Here is a 20,480-nt window from a genome sequence, read left to right on the forward strand (position 1 = left end):
AAGTGCAGGACCCGGCACTTGGCCTTGTTGAATCTCATACAGTTGGTCTGGGCCCATCGATCCAGCCTGTCCAGGTCCCTCTGCAGAGCCTTCCTACCCTCGAGCAGATCAACACTCCCGCCCAACTTGGTGTCGTCTGCAAACTTACTGAGGGTGCGCTCGATCCCCTCATCCAGATCATTGATAAAGATATTGAACAAGACCGGCCCCAAAACTGAGCCCTGGGGAACACAATTCATAATCATCCGGCTTTCATTCAGAGCGTCAGCATCATCTCATTTGATAACTACCAAAGTAAACTGTGACATGGACTGCTGTAAAATGCTTTCTGAAGAATGGGATGTAACCAAAACAGTTAATTCTCCCCACCCTTTGTTAGGGACAGCTTGAAGGAGATCCAGTGAGTTCCTAAAGCATTTGTCCTCAATGGTTGTTTTAACTAAAAGTGATACATTTCCAAGTATCTTACCTCCAAGTTGTAAAAACAGTTACATCAAAGATTTTGTAGATTGTACAGGCTCATGTTACCCAAACAGCTTCTACAGCCCCTAAGGTCTTTCTTCAAAACAGAGGCAACAGCCCAAGCCTCTGCAGAACAAATGAAAGGAGTGAATGCCTGTCCTAAGCCATTCCCCACAGTCATTTGGAGTTTAACTGCAATAGGTTATATTGCCTCTAAATACTTTGTTGCTGTGTGTATGACAAGTAAGAGCTTTACTAGGGAACAAAACAGTGCAGAAACATTCTGAATTTGGGGAATGGCCTCTGTAATTTACTGTTGTGCTTAATGCTTGTATCCCTATGCTACAGAACCACACCAAATGCTGTTGTCCTTGGGACACTAGCAATAGCTTTTATGCAACTGATACCACATTTATTCAACACACTAGTTTATCCCCATGTTTGGGACAGGTGATGTGACTGGCAGAGACTCCAGAGAAATCAGTAACTCTTCGTCCTGGAGGGCTGCTGAGACTGGCCCCTAATTTAGCATGCACAGACCTGGCTGATTAAACTGAAATCTGCCCAAGAACGAGCAGAAAGAACTGGTCTGACCCAAAACCTCCTTCATTTCCTCCACAGGTCTGCGCCATATAACTATCCTCAAATTGCTAGGACTTGGAGAAGATATTGGTGGTGTCTTAGAGTTGTATCCAATTAATGGTAAGTGACTGTTTCCAGTTTCTTCAGTACTACCCATGAAGGGCATTACATAGTGCTGAGTGTTTCTTTGCTGTAATTTCTTTAGAGGGATGTAATTTCTTTAGAGGGATGACTGTGTTTTTCTGTTTTGTTTTGTTTCTTTTAAGAAACAAGAAGACACAAAAGCAAACCACAAGTTTTCTTGGTGTTCCTGTGCTAAACATTATATAGCTTCTTCAGGACAGAAAAGCCCAAATATCATCTGGAAGTCATCTCACATCTCTATCTCCCACCTAAACATACGCTCCCAAGTACACTCCTCTGCCTGCCTTGCTGTCAAAGACAAAGGGATGTCTGTGCCTTTTACATGCTCAAGAGTTTGCAGGGCTAATAGAACATAGACCCAGGAGCTTCTCTTACATGGGTTCATCTTCATAGAATGGTTTGGGCTGGAAAGGACCTTTGAAAGATCATCTGGTCCAACCCCCCTGCCGTGCGCAGGGACATCTTTCACTAGATCAGGTTGCTCAGAGCCCCATCCAACCTGACCTTAAACACTTCCAGTGATGGGGCATCCACAACTTCTCTGTGCAACCTGTTCAGTCTCATCACCCTCATCCTAAAAAAACTCTTCCTTGTATCCAATCTAAATCTACTCTCTTCCAGTTTAAAACCATTACTCTTTGTCCTGTCTCTATGGGCCCTGATAAAAAGTCTTTCTCCATCTTTCTTGTAAGCCCCCTTTAAGCATTCCACTTGCATCCCAGCAGGCTACTTCAGGTAGCTATTCTTAGGAGATCTCACTGTCAGGGTACATTTCAAATGCTACAGGTTCCTCTACTACCTAATCCAAATGACTGCCACCATCAGTGGAGGGACAAAGACAGGAAGGAGCTTATTTATCCCATTGCCATTCCTACAGCTCTGTACATGAAAGCATCTTAGTCCTTCTACCGCATATAGACGTAAGTCCATGCCTAAGAAAGAATATGAACAGAGGAAGCAGATGTCATACTTCTTCCGTCAACACTCTTGCAGCTTTCACTTACTTTTCCTTGAAGGACTTCATGACCTTGGTTATAGTTCCTATTTGTTAAGATCAACAGATCTCTTTTCAATTTACTTGTCTAATCTCCCTTTGAATTCACATTAACTTCTAGCATGTGTCCTCCTGTGAGAACCTCTACAGATCTGCAAGGCACTTTTTATTTGTCCTGAACATGGCCCCTGTAGCTTTGTTTGATACCCCTTATCTCTTGCGTGGGGACAAAAGGTAAACATTTAATGCCTATCCATCCCTGCAGTGACACTCACAATCCTGTAGACCTCCCCCAACCCATTTATTTTACAGACTGCAGTCTTTACTTACTTCATCATTTCTCATACAAAGTTTATTCCAAACCTATGATCAACCCTGTTGCCTTTCTGACTTTTTTCCCCAGTTCTACCATATTTTTTTGAGGCGAGAGAACCAGAATTGCATGCAGTGTTCAAGACGCACACAAACAATAGGTTTCCATAGTGGCATAATAATACTCTGTTTTGGTTTTTATTATTTTCCTCATGGTTTATAACATCTGTTTTAGCTTTTGACCATTAGTGAGCACTGAACTAGCCTTTCATGAAACTCTCCTTCATAGCCCTAAGGTCTCATTGCCAAGTGGTAATGGTCAGACTTCACCACCTCTTATGTGGAGTTAGCAAAATTTTCACCATGTACATCATTTTACTTCAATTTGAATAGAATTTCGTCCATCATTTTATTGACCAGGCACACAGCCTTACAAGGGTCTTCTGCAATGCTTCACAATCATCCCCTGCCCTTACAACTCTGAGTGTCTCCACATCCTCAGTACAATTCCTCACCTCCATGCTCATACCTTATGTGTGTCATTTACAAATACATTGAACAGCACCAGCCCCAGCACAACCAACCGCGGGACTTCACTGGTGACCTCCCTCCACTCTAGGAACTGATCATTTGCTCCCACCTTGTTTCTGCCTTTCAACCAAGCTATCAAAGTTCCTTTTGAAGTCTTCTGGAAATCCACATAGCCTGTATCAGCCAGACCACCCTTAGTCACCTGCTTGCTGACCTCCTTCAGAGAACCTCAACAAGTTTGTAAGGCAGGGCGCCACTTTGTAAGAGTCCTGTTACCAAGCCAACTATGCATATGTCTATGTGGTGTGTATATATATAACATATATATAGATGTCCACTGATCCTAGTTGTCTTGTACTTTCTACTCATTTACCCAGCACAGACTTCACACTTAAAAGCCTGCAGTTCACCAGATTTGTGCTAGAACATAGATTTTAAAGTGGACGTGACATCTACCACATCCCATATCTCCCATATCATGACAGTTCAAGAGTGAGGCTCTATACCGCTATTAATGACCGAGCAAATTCATCCTGCAATTCTTCACACTATCACACTTCAATTCCAGTGATTTCTTTCACTGTGACAGTATTTTACATATGCCTTCTGCATTATGTGAACCACTGACACAAGCTGCATAGAAGCCAAAGAAGCGCATGTGTGTTGGGTGACAAAAAAGTGTGCCACACTCCAGTAGTTTCAGCCTAGAGAATAAAGTTTACTAAACCTAACAAAACTGTGAAAAATATAGCTTTAGTTCACAGTGGAGCAGTTTCATTTCGGAACCAGGAAATCCTGAACTTGTAAATGACAAGAATCTTACATTGCCAGTTATTGGGCTGTATCCTATCTCATGTTGCTAACTCGCTTACCTACAAACCACCATCATTGCCTAAACAAAATATCAATGCTGTTTTTATGTGATCACTTTCTAGGAAGCTCTACTGTAGACCGAGAAGATATCCCAGCTAATTTGGTGAAAGACATTCGAAATTATTTCCAAATTAGCCCAGAATATTTCTCCATGCTTCTTGTTGGGAAAGATGGAAACGTCAAATCCTGGTACCCTTCCCCAATGTGGTCTATGGCAATTGTGTATGATCTGATTGATTCCATGCAGCTTCGGCGACAGGAAATGACAATTCAGCAATCGCTCGGCATGCAGTGCCCAGATGATGAGTATGGTGGGTATGGTTACCATAGCTATCACCAGGGATACCAGGAAGGTTACCAAGATGACTACCGTCACCACGGAAGTTACCACCATGGATATCCATACTGAAAAGAGCAACTTAGCCTTCGACTGCCCCGTGCCTGTCTTCTAATAGCTACCCAAGCAATAGGTGGCCAGTTGCAGAAAGTCTTCCCAGGCCACCTAGATATCCATGCCTCGTTCTTCCACTGTTCAATCAAGGGACTTTGGTCATTTGCCTTCTCAAAAACACAGAAGCCTTTACAGTGAAGCAATTCAAACCAGTAGTATTGAAGCTTTAAACAATAAAGACTCCTTTATATTTTTAAACCTTTATAAACAAAGGGCATCAGCAGGTGCTGTTCGTATTAAAACCAAACAAAAAAAACGCCATGGCCCCAGTGCATGGACAGTACCGTAGGGCAGGACACAAACTGTCCAACAAATATTGCAGTGCTCTTTTTAGTATTTTTTTCTAAGGAGAAAAAAAAAAGAAAGTATATTTATTGGAAAGTGAGATTGCATTGTGCTCATGAAGCAAAGAATCACACTTCAGGACTTTCCCAGAACAGGAAAATTTAAGAAAGAAGCATGGGGCAGGGTCTTTAATAATAATAATAATAATAATAAAATCCTTTGAAGTACCTTGTCTAAAAAGACAGCATCCCTTCTACAGTGCATTAACATTGTAATTAGCTGACTTTATCAATGAAAATAAGAATTTATGGCTAAAGCAGGATTTGTTCCAATACAATGTAAAGTTCTTAACTACAAAGCTTGCTGCATGGCCATTTATTCTTTTAATTGGGGTCCCTGTTCCCTTAGGTCCTGCCCACCTGACAGTTAAATCCAAGTTAATGAGAGCTAAGTGGAAACACCAACCATAGTTAGCACTGTCTGAAATACAGAAAACTGAAAAGCATTTTTTTCATCAGAAAAAAAAGGAAAAAATTCTCATTCACGTATACTTTAAATGAGTTGTAACTAGCTCTCTATAATAATGTTTTTAATTAAACTATTGCTCTAAATTTCAAATTTCCTTCTACCTCTTCTCATGCCCTCCCCCATGAAAAAAAAAATCTAGGCTAAATGTTTATAAAACTATTTGGGGATAATTTGATCTGCTACTAAACCAGCTCTATTTCTGCCACACTTTCTGAAATGGTTTTCTTCTCCTTTCTCATTGGTGTCTTTAGGCATTGGATCTGTTGCACCACCCTACTCCTACTGAAATCAGTGGCAGGACCTGCATGCATAGCCATGCTTTCAACACCATTTGGGTTAGATTTCTAAACATTAAAGACCCAGCAAAAAGATTCAGGAATATCCTGAAGTGAAGGTATCATGCAATCCTTCATAGTGGCACAGTGGTCACTTCTAACGTTGAAGGCATGCCTGACCAGTCACATTTCTTTTTATAATCCGTGACGTGGATCTATACATGCCATGTATAGATACATGCACTCTTACTAGGTTTTGCTATCACAGCGGTAGCACAGGCATAGGGAGAAGCTACAGCTCTAAGCTGGCCAGAACATGCCCCACAGTTTGAGTTTGAGCATTTTCCTAATCCTTTTTTTTTTTTTGGCCCAGATGAAAACAGAACTGGGTAAAGCAACAAGTTCACTCAAAACCAGATGCTTTCTTTACAAACTTAGTCACAAAAGGTCAGACCTTGCTTGCCCTTCTGAATGTCAGAAAGGCAGACAGATATGGAGAGGTGGCAGGGCCTGGCTGATTCTTCCTTAGCTTTACAAACCTGGTCACCCTCTGGGGCAGGCTGCCCTCCGTACCGCAAGGTCTAGCCAGCCCAGGGTACAGCTCCCAACTTACCTCTCCCAGGTAACTGGAGCTAAGTGGGGAAAGGTAGGCATTTGACAGAACCGTTTTGAGAGGACTGCTCCCTGCAGAGAGCTTCCAAGCTCTCATTAACTACAGCACTTCCACAGCTGAAAGAAGTGGACAGAGAAATTAAAAAAACCAAAGAGGAGCTATAAACAAGAATCACAGAACTGAAAGGTTTCTAGAAGAAAATGGGAGGTCCCATAGCTCAGTTTTAGAAAACAAGTGCTTATTGCGTCAGTGCATTAAGGTCAGTGGCCTAACTTTCTTTGCCTAAAGCAAAAGCAGAGGAAAGTATACCAGATGTCTAACAGTCACATCCTGTAGATGTAAAGAGAAACACCTTTGGGATGTTTTCTTTCAGGTGGTCATTTCAACTTTTCTGTAATCTTGATTTTTATGTAAAGTCTTTAAATGAAAGCCCTTTTAACTCACATTACAAATCATGGAAACTAAATGTCCTGTGCTTAGCAGGAGGAGGAGACAGTTAACTTCCAAAAGAGAGTGCAACACCTGATCCAAATTGCTTTTTTTTTTTCCCTTCCCCCCCCCCCCCCCCCCCCCCACTCCCACCTCACGTTCGTAACTCCAAACAAGTTATCCACTTATAAGGGAGGTTGAGATGGGCTCTTAACCAAACTGCACATTCAAATATTCATAGAATTTGAGGAAGACAGTATTATTCTACATTCTGGTGCCGATTCCTGCCTTCGCTACAAACTGGCTCAAAATTACCAGAAACTTTTAGCAATGATTTAAAATCCTGATTTTGCAACCTACCTCTCCCTGTGGAAAACTAAAAGCAAAGCCTGAAGGAACACCAAGCCAAAAAAATCCTTTCAACAACAATGTATAGTTATCTTGAAGACTATAAGCATTCAGTAGCTACAATACTCCAAATTAAGACTTCATTTTGCAAAACGCAAATCAAATCCAAAGCACTGGATCTGTCCCTGCAGCACCACTCTGAGGACAGACTTACTGGATTAAGGTCCTATTTCTACAGCCCTTAGTGGAAAGATTCCACATCATAAAGAAAAACTTTTTTCTCATACATATTTATGGGATTTGATTCAGCTCCAAGATGGCTGTTTTCATCCACAGGCTGCCTTTCAAGCACCATGGCTCAGTTGCTACGTTCACAAAGTAGCTGAAATTAACCAAAATATATATTGCTTTAATTGGCTTGTTATAAACAAGAGAAACATGAACACACCTCTTTTCCTGGGAGGTTTTGTGAACTATTTCCTCCAGCCTGGAAGGACGAACATAACATCCTCAGCAGCAATTAAGTTCAAACATTTGGGAATCTGGGCTCTAAATCGCAGCTTAGGAAGAGCTCTCTGCCCAATGTATTCATTAAACACTACGTGCCAAACTATTGCTGCTCTCCAAAAATCTCCTCAAATTTCCCTATTGTCATTTGAGGAGAAAAATAGTGAGCTTTCCAACATGGAGTAGGTCAACAACAATACCGTGGAAATACTTAACCAAGTTGGATTCACATGATCTATTTGAACTGTAACTCTATAGAATAGCTCCCCCTTGCTAACCAGGGCTGCTCTCCAGCGGACGATCGTTCATAGTCACCTCCTTTAACAAATCTCGTGTACACGCTAAATTCGACTATTGCCATGGGTAGTACAGCTGCACAGAATTGCATAGTTATACTTTCGGATTACTCTACACACTTTTTTATTGCTAAGTTAATGCAATGTCTAATCCATTTATAGACAGCAGTTAACATTCCTGTTGCTGCAAAGAGGATATACAGTCCTCCTCCATTATTAAAAGAAACCTGCCTGGCCAACCCAACAGAATCTTTCTGAGACCACCACCCTGAAGACAACAGAAAGATTTCTACGTGTTAGACAGGACCAACTCTACAGCACAAATAAATGCTTGGATCAACAGTTATATACCTGATATCTTTGTGCAATCTAAGACTTTGGCAAATAAGCCACGCATGATAGCATCGGTGAAATTTCTAGAGGGAAAAATCATTAAGCAGGACAAGAGTTGAAAGCAAGAACTAGGCGCACTTTATAAAATCTGCAGATCAGTCATTTCCATATCTCATTTCTCTTAAGGCAGATATTTCAGGCAGGAAGGTCAAACATACGGTTTTTAAGACATTCATCTTTGGTTTGATGCTCTGTCGCTAGAGGTATGAGGCCGATTTCTATGTTCTGACTTAACACAAGGCAAAGCTCTCTGGAAAAGTTCATGTAAAAAGCTACTGCTCATGTAAATGCAAAGCAATCTAAAGCTAACAGTACTTTCACTCTTCTCGGAAAAACCTGCTAAAGTTGGTAGCTATGATTGAAAAAGACAATGAACTCAGGCAGGTATATATTGCAAAGCTGTATGTAATGGAAAAAAATGAAAATGTCTTATTGCAACTAAGCCTTTAACAGTTTGAGCATATTTTTTTTTTTGCGTTGGTTTCATTTCCCAAAACAGGACATCATAAACCAATGAAAACCATGTTTCTGGAATTTACATTGGAAGATGCTTTCTTATTCATTCTATACAGATGCAAACAACTAGGATGCCTTTTGTTGAAACGGCCTACTATAGATGCACAATGAGATCAGCTGTAAAAAATTTTTCAACCACAACAGTAATTTCACTTTGTACAGTTATTCTTAATATATGCTAGAAAAAGTTAATACTCCCAGAAAAAAAGTAAGAAATGAGAATAATAATTTTAGTTTCATAGTTTATAACTTGACAGTCATTGGCCACGTATGGAAACAGGCTGCCCCTCTTGATGGATCAATGACAGGAGGTATGTTAATTAATACAGCAATAAGCCATCAATACAGTATGTGTAAGTAGGCTGTTCTACACCGAGCCTGGAAACAGGATGGCAGAGGGGAACAAAGGCAGGACTGTCTTCAGTCCACAGAGAACTGCATCGCTAACTGATTACTATACGCTATGGTATGAGGCTTTGACACTGAGCTCACTGCTTATCTTAAGAATTCTTTTGACAGTATCTTTCAACTATGAAAGACGCATTTTTGAAGGGAAGAAATTATAAACCAACATCTTTTCCACTGTTCTGAGAGGAGAGGCTTTAGGAACATACCAAGAATCTCTTATCTGCATCCCTATTCCCTCCCCCCTTTTAAAATTCTCTGAATTATTTGGAACCTATTTTTCATCTCCCTCAAAATACGATCCAGCAGACATCTCAACAGGGATTCTGAGATCACTACGCCTGGCACTCTGCAGAATGACTTCTCTCTCTACAAAACAAATGCAAGACCTTATCAGTCTGACAGGGTGGAGCAACACCAAATGATACTACCACCTGCACCCTCTTGCTCAGTGGTCCAGATGCTGAAGGGCATCACTGCAGCTGCATAACATTTGTTTTCAGATAGTGGCCTCAGTGCAAACTAAGCCTCTACACATAGCCTTTCTAAACGCAAAAAAGACTCTATGATGCATTCATACTGTATAACACACTTTTGTTTTATTCAAGCTCTTTCAAAGTTAGGCCACGTAAGTTGCATGTAAAATTCACTATCTGCTACAAAGGCATTCCAGATTTCCATTTCCCCAGACGCTGGGAGACAGGCACACAACAGTCTCACACTGAAAATGTAAGAACTAGTGGCTGAAGTCAGTGAAATCTATTCTGCTCAGTCACATCACAGAAAATCAGAAAGAAAGGACTCCACAGGAGTCAGTACAGAGTTACACATGTAAAAACAGGAATGAAGACAGAATTAAGACCATTCAAACTCAAATCACACTCTAGAGATCTGATTGTTTGAAGGATCAACATATCCTTAACCCAAATTATTTGATTTATTATACATTCTCAAGTGAAAGTTTGATGAGGTTGGTTCAGAGCGACTCTATTACTCAGCTAGGGATAAGTCAATCCGAATTGCCAAAATACAATAAAACAGTCAATATGCCCCATTACTTATGAGGTTATTAGTAACATCTTAAGTCCTGAAAAGAAAACTTTTACTGGAGCATTTGTACATTGGAAGATGCAGCAAAAACGTTAATCAACGCTCATATCACTTCTGCAAGGTGGAGAACAGTTTTCTCTCTGCTTTGCTAATGAATGAATTCATACAGGAACTTAGAGTGACTCGGGACAGTCAACCAAAGCGGTGAAAGACATACGGTTGGAGTCCAGGACTCCCTTCCACAATGCAGCACATGTCACCCAGACCACTGAGTCCAGGGTCCAAGCCTCTTCTTGTTTGCATCAGTTACAAATTTTGTTTCTTTCAGCAGATTTTGTACTCCTGATTTACATGGATAGGAAGAGGCAATACAACTCTCCATATATATGGCTTGAACGTTTTCCTTATCCACCTCGGACATCTAGCCCCAAAATAGTCTCAATTGCTCTGCAAGTGGGGAAAAATGACCCTTCTCTATGTTAATAAAACATTAACATCCTCTCACTATGAGTAATAGTGCTCCTCTGAACCAGCCTCATGCTAGAGGGAATCTTCATCTGTATCGATGTCACTGCTTGGTTTATTCAGTCTCTCAAATTCTTCTCCATCCTACAGGAACCAGAAGCAAAAGAGAACAATGTAAGCAAAAGTTATCTTGTTATTAATACCAAAAAAAAAAAAAGTAAAGTTTATTTTGAAGGCATCACTTACATAAAAATCAAGACCCTTTAATTTAAATCTCTTACCAGTGTGTTATAATCTTGTTCTAGGATATACATGCTCATAAAAAACATCCCCTGTATCTTTAACACTTTTTAGTGACTCCCTCCCTAAAACAGCTTGTAGCCCACTCCTTCATCAGGAAGCCTGCTCACATAGTGCTATTTGTTTTTACCACAGCTGCTCAACTGTAAGTGCTAAAATAGATAATGCCTGGTATACCAAAAATATACGACTTTGTGTTATTTACTGCTTGTTAAACAACAACCTAAAAAGGCACCATGTGGAATTTCTGGAAAACATCTCTCCCAAGTTTAATGTTTCTTAGAATTAAATGGAGACAGCACTCTCTGCTGGTTGCAACATGTATTACAGAACACATCTGTAGACACAGACTCAAAGTACACAGACATTAACACTTCCCCCTTAACGACTGACTGCTCAGGTCAATTGAATGACGTATCTAAGAGGAAGCCCTCCCTGCCATGTTCTATTTAACTAGATTACTATTCAAATTAGGGCAAAAAACACAAACGGGCCTGGGGGAAATGTTTCATAAGAAAAAAACATGTTAAAACTCTGTATTTATACATTACCTTTTTGTCTTCAGGTGTTAAGGTAGAAAGAATCTTAGCATCAAATACAGTAACTTCTTCATGATGTGGGCTCAGCTACACAGATTTGTCAGTTCTACTTAAGTAGAATTATTTCCCAGGCATCAATTCCAATTTCTGGATGCCCAGGGCCAGTAAAATATTTTGGTTAGAAAGGTTTCAAGAGAGGATTTGTACAAAGCTAAAGTTGCTTACAGGACTGTCTATTGTCACAGCAGGAAAGCAATGCTCACCTAGACTTCATGAATTGAAAAAGTGGAATATGCAAAGCAATACCCAATCAATTTAAAAGATTTTAAGAAATACTGAGAAGTTTTAGTGTTTGAGTTGAGGGATGAGTCCCGTCACGAGCAAAATGAATCTTCCAAACACTCCATAGCATAAATGGAGGTGAAACAAAAAAGAAACCAGAGGAGACAAGTACTGAAAAGCCTTACCCCACTTGACCTCTCCCATGCATCTCCTTTGACAAGTTTGCTCCTTTCCCGCAGAGTGGCATATTCCAGGCCTCTTGGTTTACTGGCATTATAGATGAATATGGAGAGAAGCACTACAGGAGCTTCTAAAAAGAATTCTAGAGAAGGCCTGAAGTCAAAGATGACGAAAGAGACGGTGGTGATGATGACAGTGGTGATCTGAGCAGTCATAACATGGAACATATTGTCTCTGAACTTCAAGATGAAGGCTACAGACAGCCCCAGGAAAGCTGTGACAAATATGAGAGCCACCGAGAAGATGTTGTGCCCATAAAAGAAGCCACAATTCCCTATCTGCCTCCGGTCCTTAGCCTGCAGCCCCAGCATAAGCCCATTGAACAGCACCCCAAAGGCATAGAGTTTGCTGTTCTGCGTGAAGATGCTTTCAGCAAGCTGATCCCCATCTTTCAAGATCTTTTCATTGTAGATGTTAGCCAAGGCAGAAATGAAACACTGCACTAGAATAAGCAGATGGCCCAGGCTGAGGCGGAGAGGTTTCAATGCTCCTGCCATGGTACTGGTGACATTCCACTGGAAGCTGGGAAGGAAACTTGGTGCTTCGCAGTTGCCCTTTTCCAGGCATGCTTCCTCAGGTCCAGCATAGAGAAGGCAGTGGTTAGATGGACTAAAAAACATATTGTGATGGAATCCGTGTGCAGCCAAGCTTTGCTGATGGCCTCCAGTTCCTAGAGTCAGGGCAACGATGGACAGGAATAAAATCACCAGAGACGCCCATTGTACCCAAGAGAGTTTTCGCCTAGGAGTAGACAAAAAAAAGCCACCAACTTTAGAAACACAGTGGCACAAATTAAATGACAGGAGAACAAGCTCTATAAAACACATAAAAGACATCATGCCACAGATAAGGAGACAGATGCAAAGAAAAATCTTGGCTTTTCAGAATTGACAGTAAAATGCCAAAACGCGGCAAGCTTTTCTATGGCAAGGGGGGCCCAGCCTGGTGACCACAGAAATACAAAATGGAGTATTCTGTAGAGATAATTTAAGGAAAGTCTTTCAAGATCATGTTAGTTCTAGATACTGACTGTCTGACAACTTAAAAGCAACTGTTGTCTCCATGGGAACACAGGTCTGATGGATAAAAAGAAATCACAGACATTCAAATAGTTACCCTCTTTCTTTGGTAAACTTTCACTACATTTCATTTTTCCCCCCATGATTTTGTGCCCTTTTCTAGTATTTTATGATGGTAAATCATATAAATCTATGAACGTAATTTATAAGACTGTTAGAACTATTTATACTATTTTTTCATTCAAGCAAAGCCTGTTTATCTTGGGGAAAATCAGAAATCTGGAAGATTAAGTAAACTGTGACATCACAAGAGACATAAAACTAAACAACTGAGAAAAAGCATTTCAAGCCAGACTGTCAGACACTCTTTTGTGACATTAACACCTGAGAAAAGGCATCTTTGCTCCACATTCAACACAAATTACTTTGAGTAGAGTGTGAAGTTAATATCCATTTCCCTGTCAGTCTTTTCTGAATCTAAATCACACCATAAAGAGCACAAATCAGGCGAAGTGGAACACATAGGTCAGAGAGCTTGGCTTTGTCACATGAATAATGAAGAAGGGACATATAATTACTTTTTAAAACATAGTACGCAGCTGACCAGAAACACATCAGGGCTGGCACAATATTACTGAAGACACCTCTATCTTTCACTCTTACATATCTCATCCCCTCCTGTTAGATTACATTTACGTTCAATTAAGAATTACAACAGACTGGAAAGAAGTACTGCTAATCATGAAATATGAGATTTAATGTACAAATGAAAGTACCCAAAACTTAATTCTGACCATCCAACAGCTATATAATCATGATTTCAGTTGACCAAATGCGTAAAGATATGTAGGTACTCCTAAGAAGCTATTATTTCCTACACCTTCAGATGTAGAAAACAAAGCCATCTCTCCAAGTTGGTATAGCCACAAGAAAACAGAATTACTGTTCCCATCCAAAAAAGAGAAAGAATGTAGCTTAACTTCTTCATCAAGGCTAGGAAGATATAAAATTTCATTTACTTTAGTAAATACTACTTACTTCAGCACTATCCTGAAGAGAAGAGCTGTTGTTATAATGACAAAATTTGAGAAGAGTACAGCCATTGCCTAGAAAGAGAAGAAGGGGAACAAAGTTATACTCCAGACATAGTGCGGACATCAAAAGCCCACCAACTTCAAGTGTTCACCTTTCTGCAAGGTGCTAGAGTGAAAAGCATCATCCTGGTACTGAACTTTCTTCCTCACCCAAGTGGTTGAATAACACGCCCCTAAAATGACATTCAAGTCCCATTTCAAAATCTCAAGCAAACCACAGAGCTTAAGTTCCACTGTAGTGGGCACAGCTGTACAGAAAAAGATGTGAGGAAACCAATCCAGCGGAAAACTTACTTAACAAAAAAAACGGTTTAGTTTTCTGTCAGATCAGCTCCCCAGCCAGGCTGACCAGTCAGCTGCAAAAACAGTTCTCAGCACAAAGGAAGAAGTTGCTCCAAAATGAAAGTAAGAAAAGAACAGGGGAAGGCGAGGCTGCTTCTGGCTGCAGTGCCAGCTTGTAGCGTTCATGAAATCCCAGACTTGGACAAGGCACTTGCAGAAAATAAACTTCTTGCACATCAAGTGCGTTCGCTGTATCATTTATCAAAGGTAAGGAGGTGCTCGGCTTGAATTTTCAAGACTGCAACTGTACTAAAAAAATTCGCCTATTTCAAAGTACAACTGAAGACAACTCTAAAGCTCCTGTCTAATTTGGGAATAGCTGTATAATAATGACAGTACCCGAATCCACGGCCATGATCCCAAGCTGCAAACTCCTTGTGGCGAGGACTGTCTTTTTGGTCTCTGTATTACACACCTTATACTGGGACACTGGACCAAGAGGAGGCTCTTTTAGGCACTGCAGTTACCATTAAAGATCAGAATTTGCCAGCACCAGTGGTGAAAAAAGGTTCTTTTTGGGGGGTGGGGGTGTTTCTCAAATTGTGTTTTATTCAGGACTGCCCTGTGTTGTCAGTAAACGTACAAAAATCTAGGCATCTGAACTCTTTCCTCCAAATCAGCCTTAGAGTGAGATCATTTTTAGACAATTTTACACAAAAACATATATGGATTCAGAAGTGCATAACACAGACTTTATCTTGAACTTTCTCATCTGCATTTCCACATTCCCAATTCTGCAACAGCAGAGCCTTTTTCATTTACCAGAGGAAAAGCACAGGCCCTTTTCCCATTACCTTAGTTCTACTCTATTCCAACATACTATCTGCTGAATAATAAATCTCATGGAACAGCACAACACAGGGTCTCAAGTAAGCTGAAGACTGACACGAGACATCCGCTTAAGAAACCACAGCTTAATTTTCTGCTTTGCAAGATTACAATTCAATAAATATTCACGTTAGGTGAACTCTGTGGAAGGAGAAAAATATTGAATGAAAATGAACAAGTGAATCTGGAACTAGCAGAAACCACTTTGGAAAAAAGAGGCTTCATGCAAAACGTACAAATGTTCCATGTATACTCTGATTTTGTTTCACAGCCAAAGCCCCCCATCCAACATCTCTGGTAACATAATATGATCAAAATCTATAGCAGGATAGTTACAAGGAATTAATTTTGCATTGCTTTGTTCTCTGAGGCCTCAAGGGACCTCTGTCCTAGATGAGGAGGAATAAGAAAAAAATTTACCAAAGATGACCATGCCACTAACTTACATGTCACAAACAAAATCTCTAAAAAATAAGCCTTATCACTAGGAAACGTTAGCCACTAAAGAGTATCCGTAGTTACAGCTGAAGCTTCAAGCAAAAAAATCTCACCAAAGCAAATCTATACTTCAAGCAACTGCTCATCCAGGTACTACTTAGTCCCAAACCTACTTAGTTTTTAAAGTCACATGAAACCAAGTTCAATCAGGTATGGCCGCCTTCTTTCAAGCATCTTGCCTCTACCTTTTCACTTTCACGGTCTTGTACACTGTCAAGGTATTCTATCTTACAGGTATTTAGTTATCTTTTTAATACTTGTTTACCATGGTAATGTTACAATTTCAGCTAAGCCTCATAAAATATATCCGGTTAAAAGGTATAAGACACTAAGAGTTCTAAAAAAGAGGAATCTTAGAGCACATGTTCTGAGAGGAGAGAGACAAGGTGTGTGGGTGTGTGTAAAATATAAAAGCTGTGCATTTTACAAAAGATGACCTTAACTGAGCCAAATCAAATTGCTTAAGAAAGCAATAGTGTTTATGTAACCTTCTAAACATCAGGCTTTGCTATTGCAAACTTTATAGCTGAATTTCCTTCCTAACGTAAAAAAAAAAACCAAAAAAAACCCAGAAAAACCCACACAACAAACACAGAACCAAACACCTGCGCATATTATTTTGAGATATCCAACTGAATTTAATTAGATTCTTCCAGCCAGGTCCTATTCTAGACTCTGGTCTGTCCCTGACAGAAATGTACACCTAAAAGGACAATATTTTGAAGAGAAATTCTGAAAGGAACAGAAACATTTATACTTTTTTTTTTAATGTCAAATGGGCAGCCACAGTGTTTTATAGCAAACACTAACCATCTGTTTCCTTCTAACTTCAAACATAGATTCTGAACCAAAAGTATCCTAGCACGAAAATAAAAGAAAGCACAAAAACTGTACTATTTCCTGAGCATATGTAGATTCATCCAAAAGGCTGAATGTAGCTAGAAGAAAGTACCAATTAAATTTTGTGCTTAAACATAACTAATAAACAAACGCAAAAATTAAAGAGTAAAACAGTTTTCTTCCTCCCCTCCTCAGTTCCTACTACACTTACTCCCTTTGTGGGATTACATTTACTCGCTTTTCTTTGGAGTCAGTGAGGAAAGAAAAGAAGTCATCCTGTGACGTCACGTACATAAAGCGGCAGAAGCTACACAGAAAAGTGCAGCTCAAATACTAGCAAGATGAGCAAATGCATTGAAAGAGAAACACAGAGTTGAAGAAACCAAAGGAGGGAAAGCACCGAAAACCTGCTAGTAATTAAGCAATTCAGCCTACTTCTAAATCACTTCAGATGGAGGAAATACAGAGAGACTCCCCTCTACTGAGAGCTGTACAACACTGACCAGTGGGCAAAAGAATGGGAAGGTCTGGCTGGTCAGGTAACCGATCATTCTTTTACCTGCAAATCTTGCCTTGCCAGTGTTACAACTGTAGAGAGCCTAAGGGCAATGTTACCTGTCACTAAGACATTGGAAGATACTTTATTCAGTATATGTATACTTACTGGCTGGAGGTAGGACAGTACGTAGAAGACAATCAAGTTATCCAAAAAGTAAAGAAAGGCAGGAATTGACCATTTCATGGAATTACAAAAATTCTTCCAGGAAAGACATTCAAAGGGACGATCCAAACAACCCTCTGAAAGGAAAAGATATCAGTAAGGACATCTTTCTTATTATCAAAAGCCCATTCCCTCATAACAGAATAGGTACCACTATTCTGTTTTCAGGCACACCGTTGGACTGAAAAAACTAAGGTACCACAGCCCTTTGGCAACATAGAAGACAGATTCAGGGCAGAACACACAGCTAAAGCAGCAATCCTGCGTCTATGGGCATTCATCTCCTTGCTTCAGCAGAGAAAACATCAAGGAACCTTTTACCCCCATCAGAGTATTTGTCCACCGGGAGTAAAAATTCAATTATCAACCATTCTTTGAGGGCCAAAAAGCACCCCAAAGTCCCCACACAATAGCGACATCATTACTGGGCATGATTTTCTTATGATTATCGATCAAATCTAGAAATGAAACAATGACACATAGAGTGGATCTGTTCATATAGCACCCAAAGGGCAGCCAGTAATATCAGAAATACAAAATAAACCAGAACTCAGTATCTGTAGCACACAGCACATGATCTAGGTAAAAAGAAAACATACAGGAAGAAGGAAGAAAGAAAGGACAAGGCACAAAGAATGACATTTACTTAGGTATTCAGGACACACACTTTAGGAGGAAGACTGTGATAAACCTTAGACTACTCTAGAGTTGGTGACAGAAGCACTCTGTTAGCACAGATTTAAGACTACACAATGTTATCTAATCCTCTTCTGAGCCACCGACAGATTGAGTTCAGCAAAACTCAGACATCTGAAAGAAAAAGGAAAAAAAAAAAGGAAAAAAAGAAGAAAGAAAACCAAAAAACGTGTAATCAGCAGTAGCCAAAGATGGCAAACACTGACTGCATATATTTACTGTCTTAGGTGTATCTGTACTAAATGGTGGAAGTAAAAATTTCATCAGCTTGCCAGAGCCATGACTGTTAGATGGAGAAGTGGAGAAAAACAGCAGTTCAATTTCACATGAGTCTCCAGTGTCTAACACGCTCTTCCAATTTAAATGGCTGTTCTCTACCATTCTGAAATGCTATGAAGTTAACCTCCCATCCTTTTTACATCAGGACAGAAAAGCCAAGAAAGAAAAAATAGCCTCCAATACAAAACCAGCAGCTAGTGAAGCCTGACACCGCTTTTTCTGAACAGCAGCTCCAAGAGTTGTCTTCACAACAAAGCTACCTTGAATTATAACACTGATACGTTGCTTCTGACTCAAATACCACTACACACACAAAAGCCTCTTCAGTGGAAGGTGGTGGTGCTTTCATTTAAAAGTGGTCAGAACAACAGAACATAAAGGTCAATCCTTGAGTTAGTGCAATTTATAAGCTGCTGTTCAGTCATGACTTCACAGCGAGGTGACTCCTATTATCCTAGCACAATGCTGCGTTAAAATTCTGAAAATGTTAGACTGTGTGTTCATTACACTTTCTAATTCAACTTACCTGTCCCCATTTCAGCTACCATACACACAACTCAAGAACACCTGAATTGACAGCATGAAGTAGAGTTATAAAAGTAAAGTTCAGTTATAATTCTGCACGGAAGACACAATTCCAGTGAACCTTACTAGCAGAACCTACTCCGTACTACTACATGTGAATCTATCATTCAAAAAAAAAACCAACAACAACAACAAAAGAGATTTGAAGTACAGCAAATCGTAGAAAGTCAACACATTTTAGTTATTTTAAACATAGGTACTTACCTTTTTTCTTAACCCATAGCGCCAATACCACACACAGGACCAGTTTTACTACTTCAGAACATATGTTCACTGTTGTAGGAAGGTAATCATATTTGTTCTCTGTGGGATTCAGCAAATCACAGAGAGTACACAATCAGATTCTGTCTCCTGCGTTCATAATTAGAGCAAGAAACTATTTTAACCACTCCAGTTGGAATTTTAGCTACTTTCCATAAATGCAGAAGGTTATGTCAGCACTTTCATTATAAATATTCCAATTTTTATGATATACAACCTCCTGAACAGTCTACTTTCTGGGCTGAAATCTTTCCTCATTTGGTCCCAGTTTACAGCAGAACTTTTTGGAAGAACTCAAGAACATCACTGTTTTAAAAAAAATGTAAAACTGGGAATGTTTTCCCCTCGCAAAAAACAGCTTCCAGGACAACACAACCTTCTTCTAGAACTGTATCTTTCCTTTATTAGCATATTTTGCTAATACTTGGCGAAAGGAGAAGCAGTAATACTAGCCAGTTACAGCATGCCCACTATGATACCACTTTTCTCCTAAGCCTGTCATGAGACAAATATTTCAGTCAAGACATGTACCATTGATAATGCTTAGACAACACTTTAGTCTTTGACAATTAGCTATAAAATAATTCACTGCCTCATCTTTGAAGGGTGAATCTCCACATGGATCATACACCTTGCAACCAAGTTATCACTTTAGGTTAGATCAGTGACTATATAGAAATTTTCCAGTACGGAAGTACATGTCACTATTTGTATCATAGAATGTTTGTGCTAAGAACTCCGCAGGTGGAGAACTAGGATTTTGGCTATCCATTTTAACCCAAACATCCACTCTTTCTTATTTGAGGTACATTGTGTTTGTTGCCCAACAGCACCTTCATTGGCAGAATACTTCATCAGAAGGATTCGACTTGAGCCCAACACAATAAACACTCCTCCAAGCAGAAAGGTATAGATGGTTGTCTTGGAGCAAAACACAGATCGACTACAGCACTTGGTCTTCATTCTGCTGTCTTGCTGTCGATGCCCTTTGGACAAAAAGATGAAAATACACTATAAATGGTACTTCCAGAAACTGGTTAGACAAGGTGAAATGTGTGTATTTTACCACTTTGTGTTATCTTATGCAAATATGCTTATATCATAAGCCATCATCTCATTCTATAGATAGTTATCTTTTTCATTTAAAAAAAAATAAAATTAAGAGGAGAAGGACATGCTATGAGGACCAGCAAACAGGGATGAACAATGTATACACAGTCACTCAGAAGGTGGCACAAAGAGGCCAGTTTGTCCTAACAGTGGATCTATGGAATACCGATTAACTAAAAGGATCACATAAATTACGTGCTTATTTTTCTTTAATATTTTCTTAAAGTGTTCTTGTACCCAATTCCAGCACGGAAAAGTTTTACAGCTGTGGAGCGAGAGCAACATCGCAGAGACGACCTGCGGCTTACTCAGCACCGGCTTGTGCCCAGGAGGCAGGGGAGGAACGCGGACTGCCGGAGGCAGAGCCCCACTTGTACCCGTGTTCTC

At 40.0% G+C, this 20,480-nt stretch overlaps 2 protein-coding genes across 2 annotated transcripts in view; one reads left to right on the plus strand and one right to left on the minus strand.

Moving 5' to 3' along the window:
• CCDC80 (coiled-coil domain containing 80) overlaps positions 1-4,550 on the plus strand; it is a 22,531-nt gene extending 17,981 nt beyond the window's left edge. The window contains exons 7-8 of the mRNA XM_009289686.2: positions 1,084-1,164; positions 3,961-4,550. Coding sequence (XP_009287961.1) covers positions 1,084-1,164; positions 3,961-4,307 — 428 coding nt within the window. The 3' untranslated portion in view covers positions 4,308-4,550. The remainder of the gene's footprint in view (positions 1-1,083; positions 1,165-3,960) is intronic.
• Positions 4,551-9,523: 4,973 nt separating this feature from the next.
• Positions 9,524-19,959, minus strand: SLC35A5 (solute carrier family 35 member A5). Its single transcript, XM_009289688.2, has 6 exons — positions 19,817-19,959; positions 18,927-19,025; positions 17,106-17,239; positions 13,878-13,945; positions 11,766-12,561; positions 9,524-10,603 (listed from the first exon to the last, which is right to left on the minus strand). The coding sequence occupies exons 1-6, from the start codon at positions 19,944-19,946 to the stop codon at positions 10,535-10,537; spliced, it is 1,296 nt and encodes a 431-aa protein (XP_009287963.1). The 5' UTR covers positions 19,947-19,959; the 3' UTR covers positions 9,524-10,534.
• Between the last annotated feature and the right edge of the window lie 521 nt (positions 19,960-20,480).

This window comes from Aptenodytes forsteri, unplaced genomic scaffold (assembly GCF_000699145.1).
Source record: "Aptenodytes forsteri isolate BGI_AS27 unplaced genomic scaffold, ASM69914v1 Scaffold61, whole genome shotgun sequence".
NCBI classification, from domain to species: Eukaryota; Metazoa; Chordata; class Aves; order Sphenisciformes; family Spheniscidae; genus Aptenodytes; species Aptenodytes forsteri.

What these genes read in the sequence shown, in the direction of transcription:
- SLC35A5 (XM_009289688.2), bottom strand. Translation starts at nt 19,946, where the DNA reads ATGAAGACCAAGTGCTGTAGTCGATCTGTGTTTTGCTCCAAGACAACC. An exon ending in GAAGTATTCTGCCAATGAAG is followed by an intron (nt 19,026 to 19,816) that starts GTGCTGTTGGGC and finishes TGAATCCCACAG; the next exon opens with AGAACAAATATGATTACCTT. An exon ending in CTCTTCAGGATAGTGCTGAA is followed by an intron (nt 12,562 to 13,877) that starts GTAAGTAGTATT and finishes GTCTACTCCTAG; the next exon opens with GCGAAAACTCTCTTGGGTAC.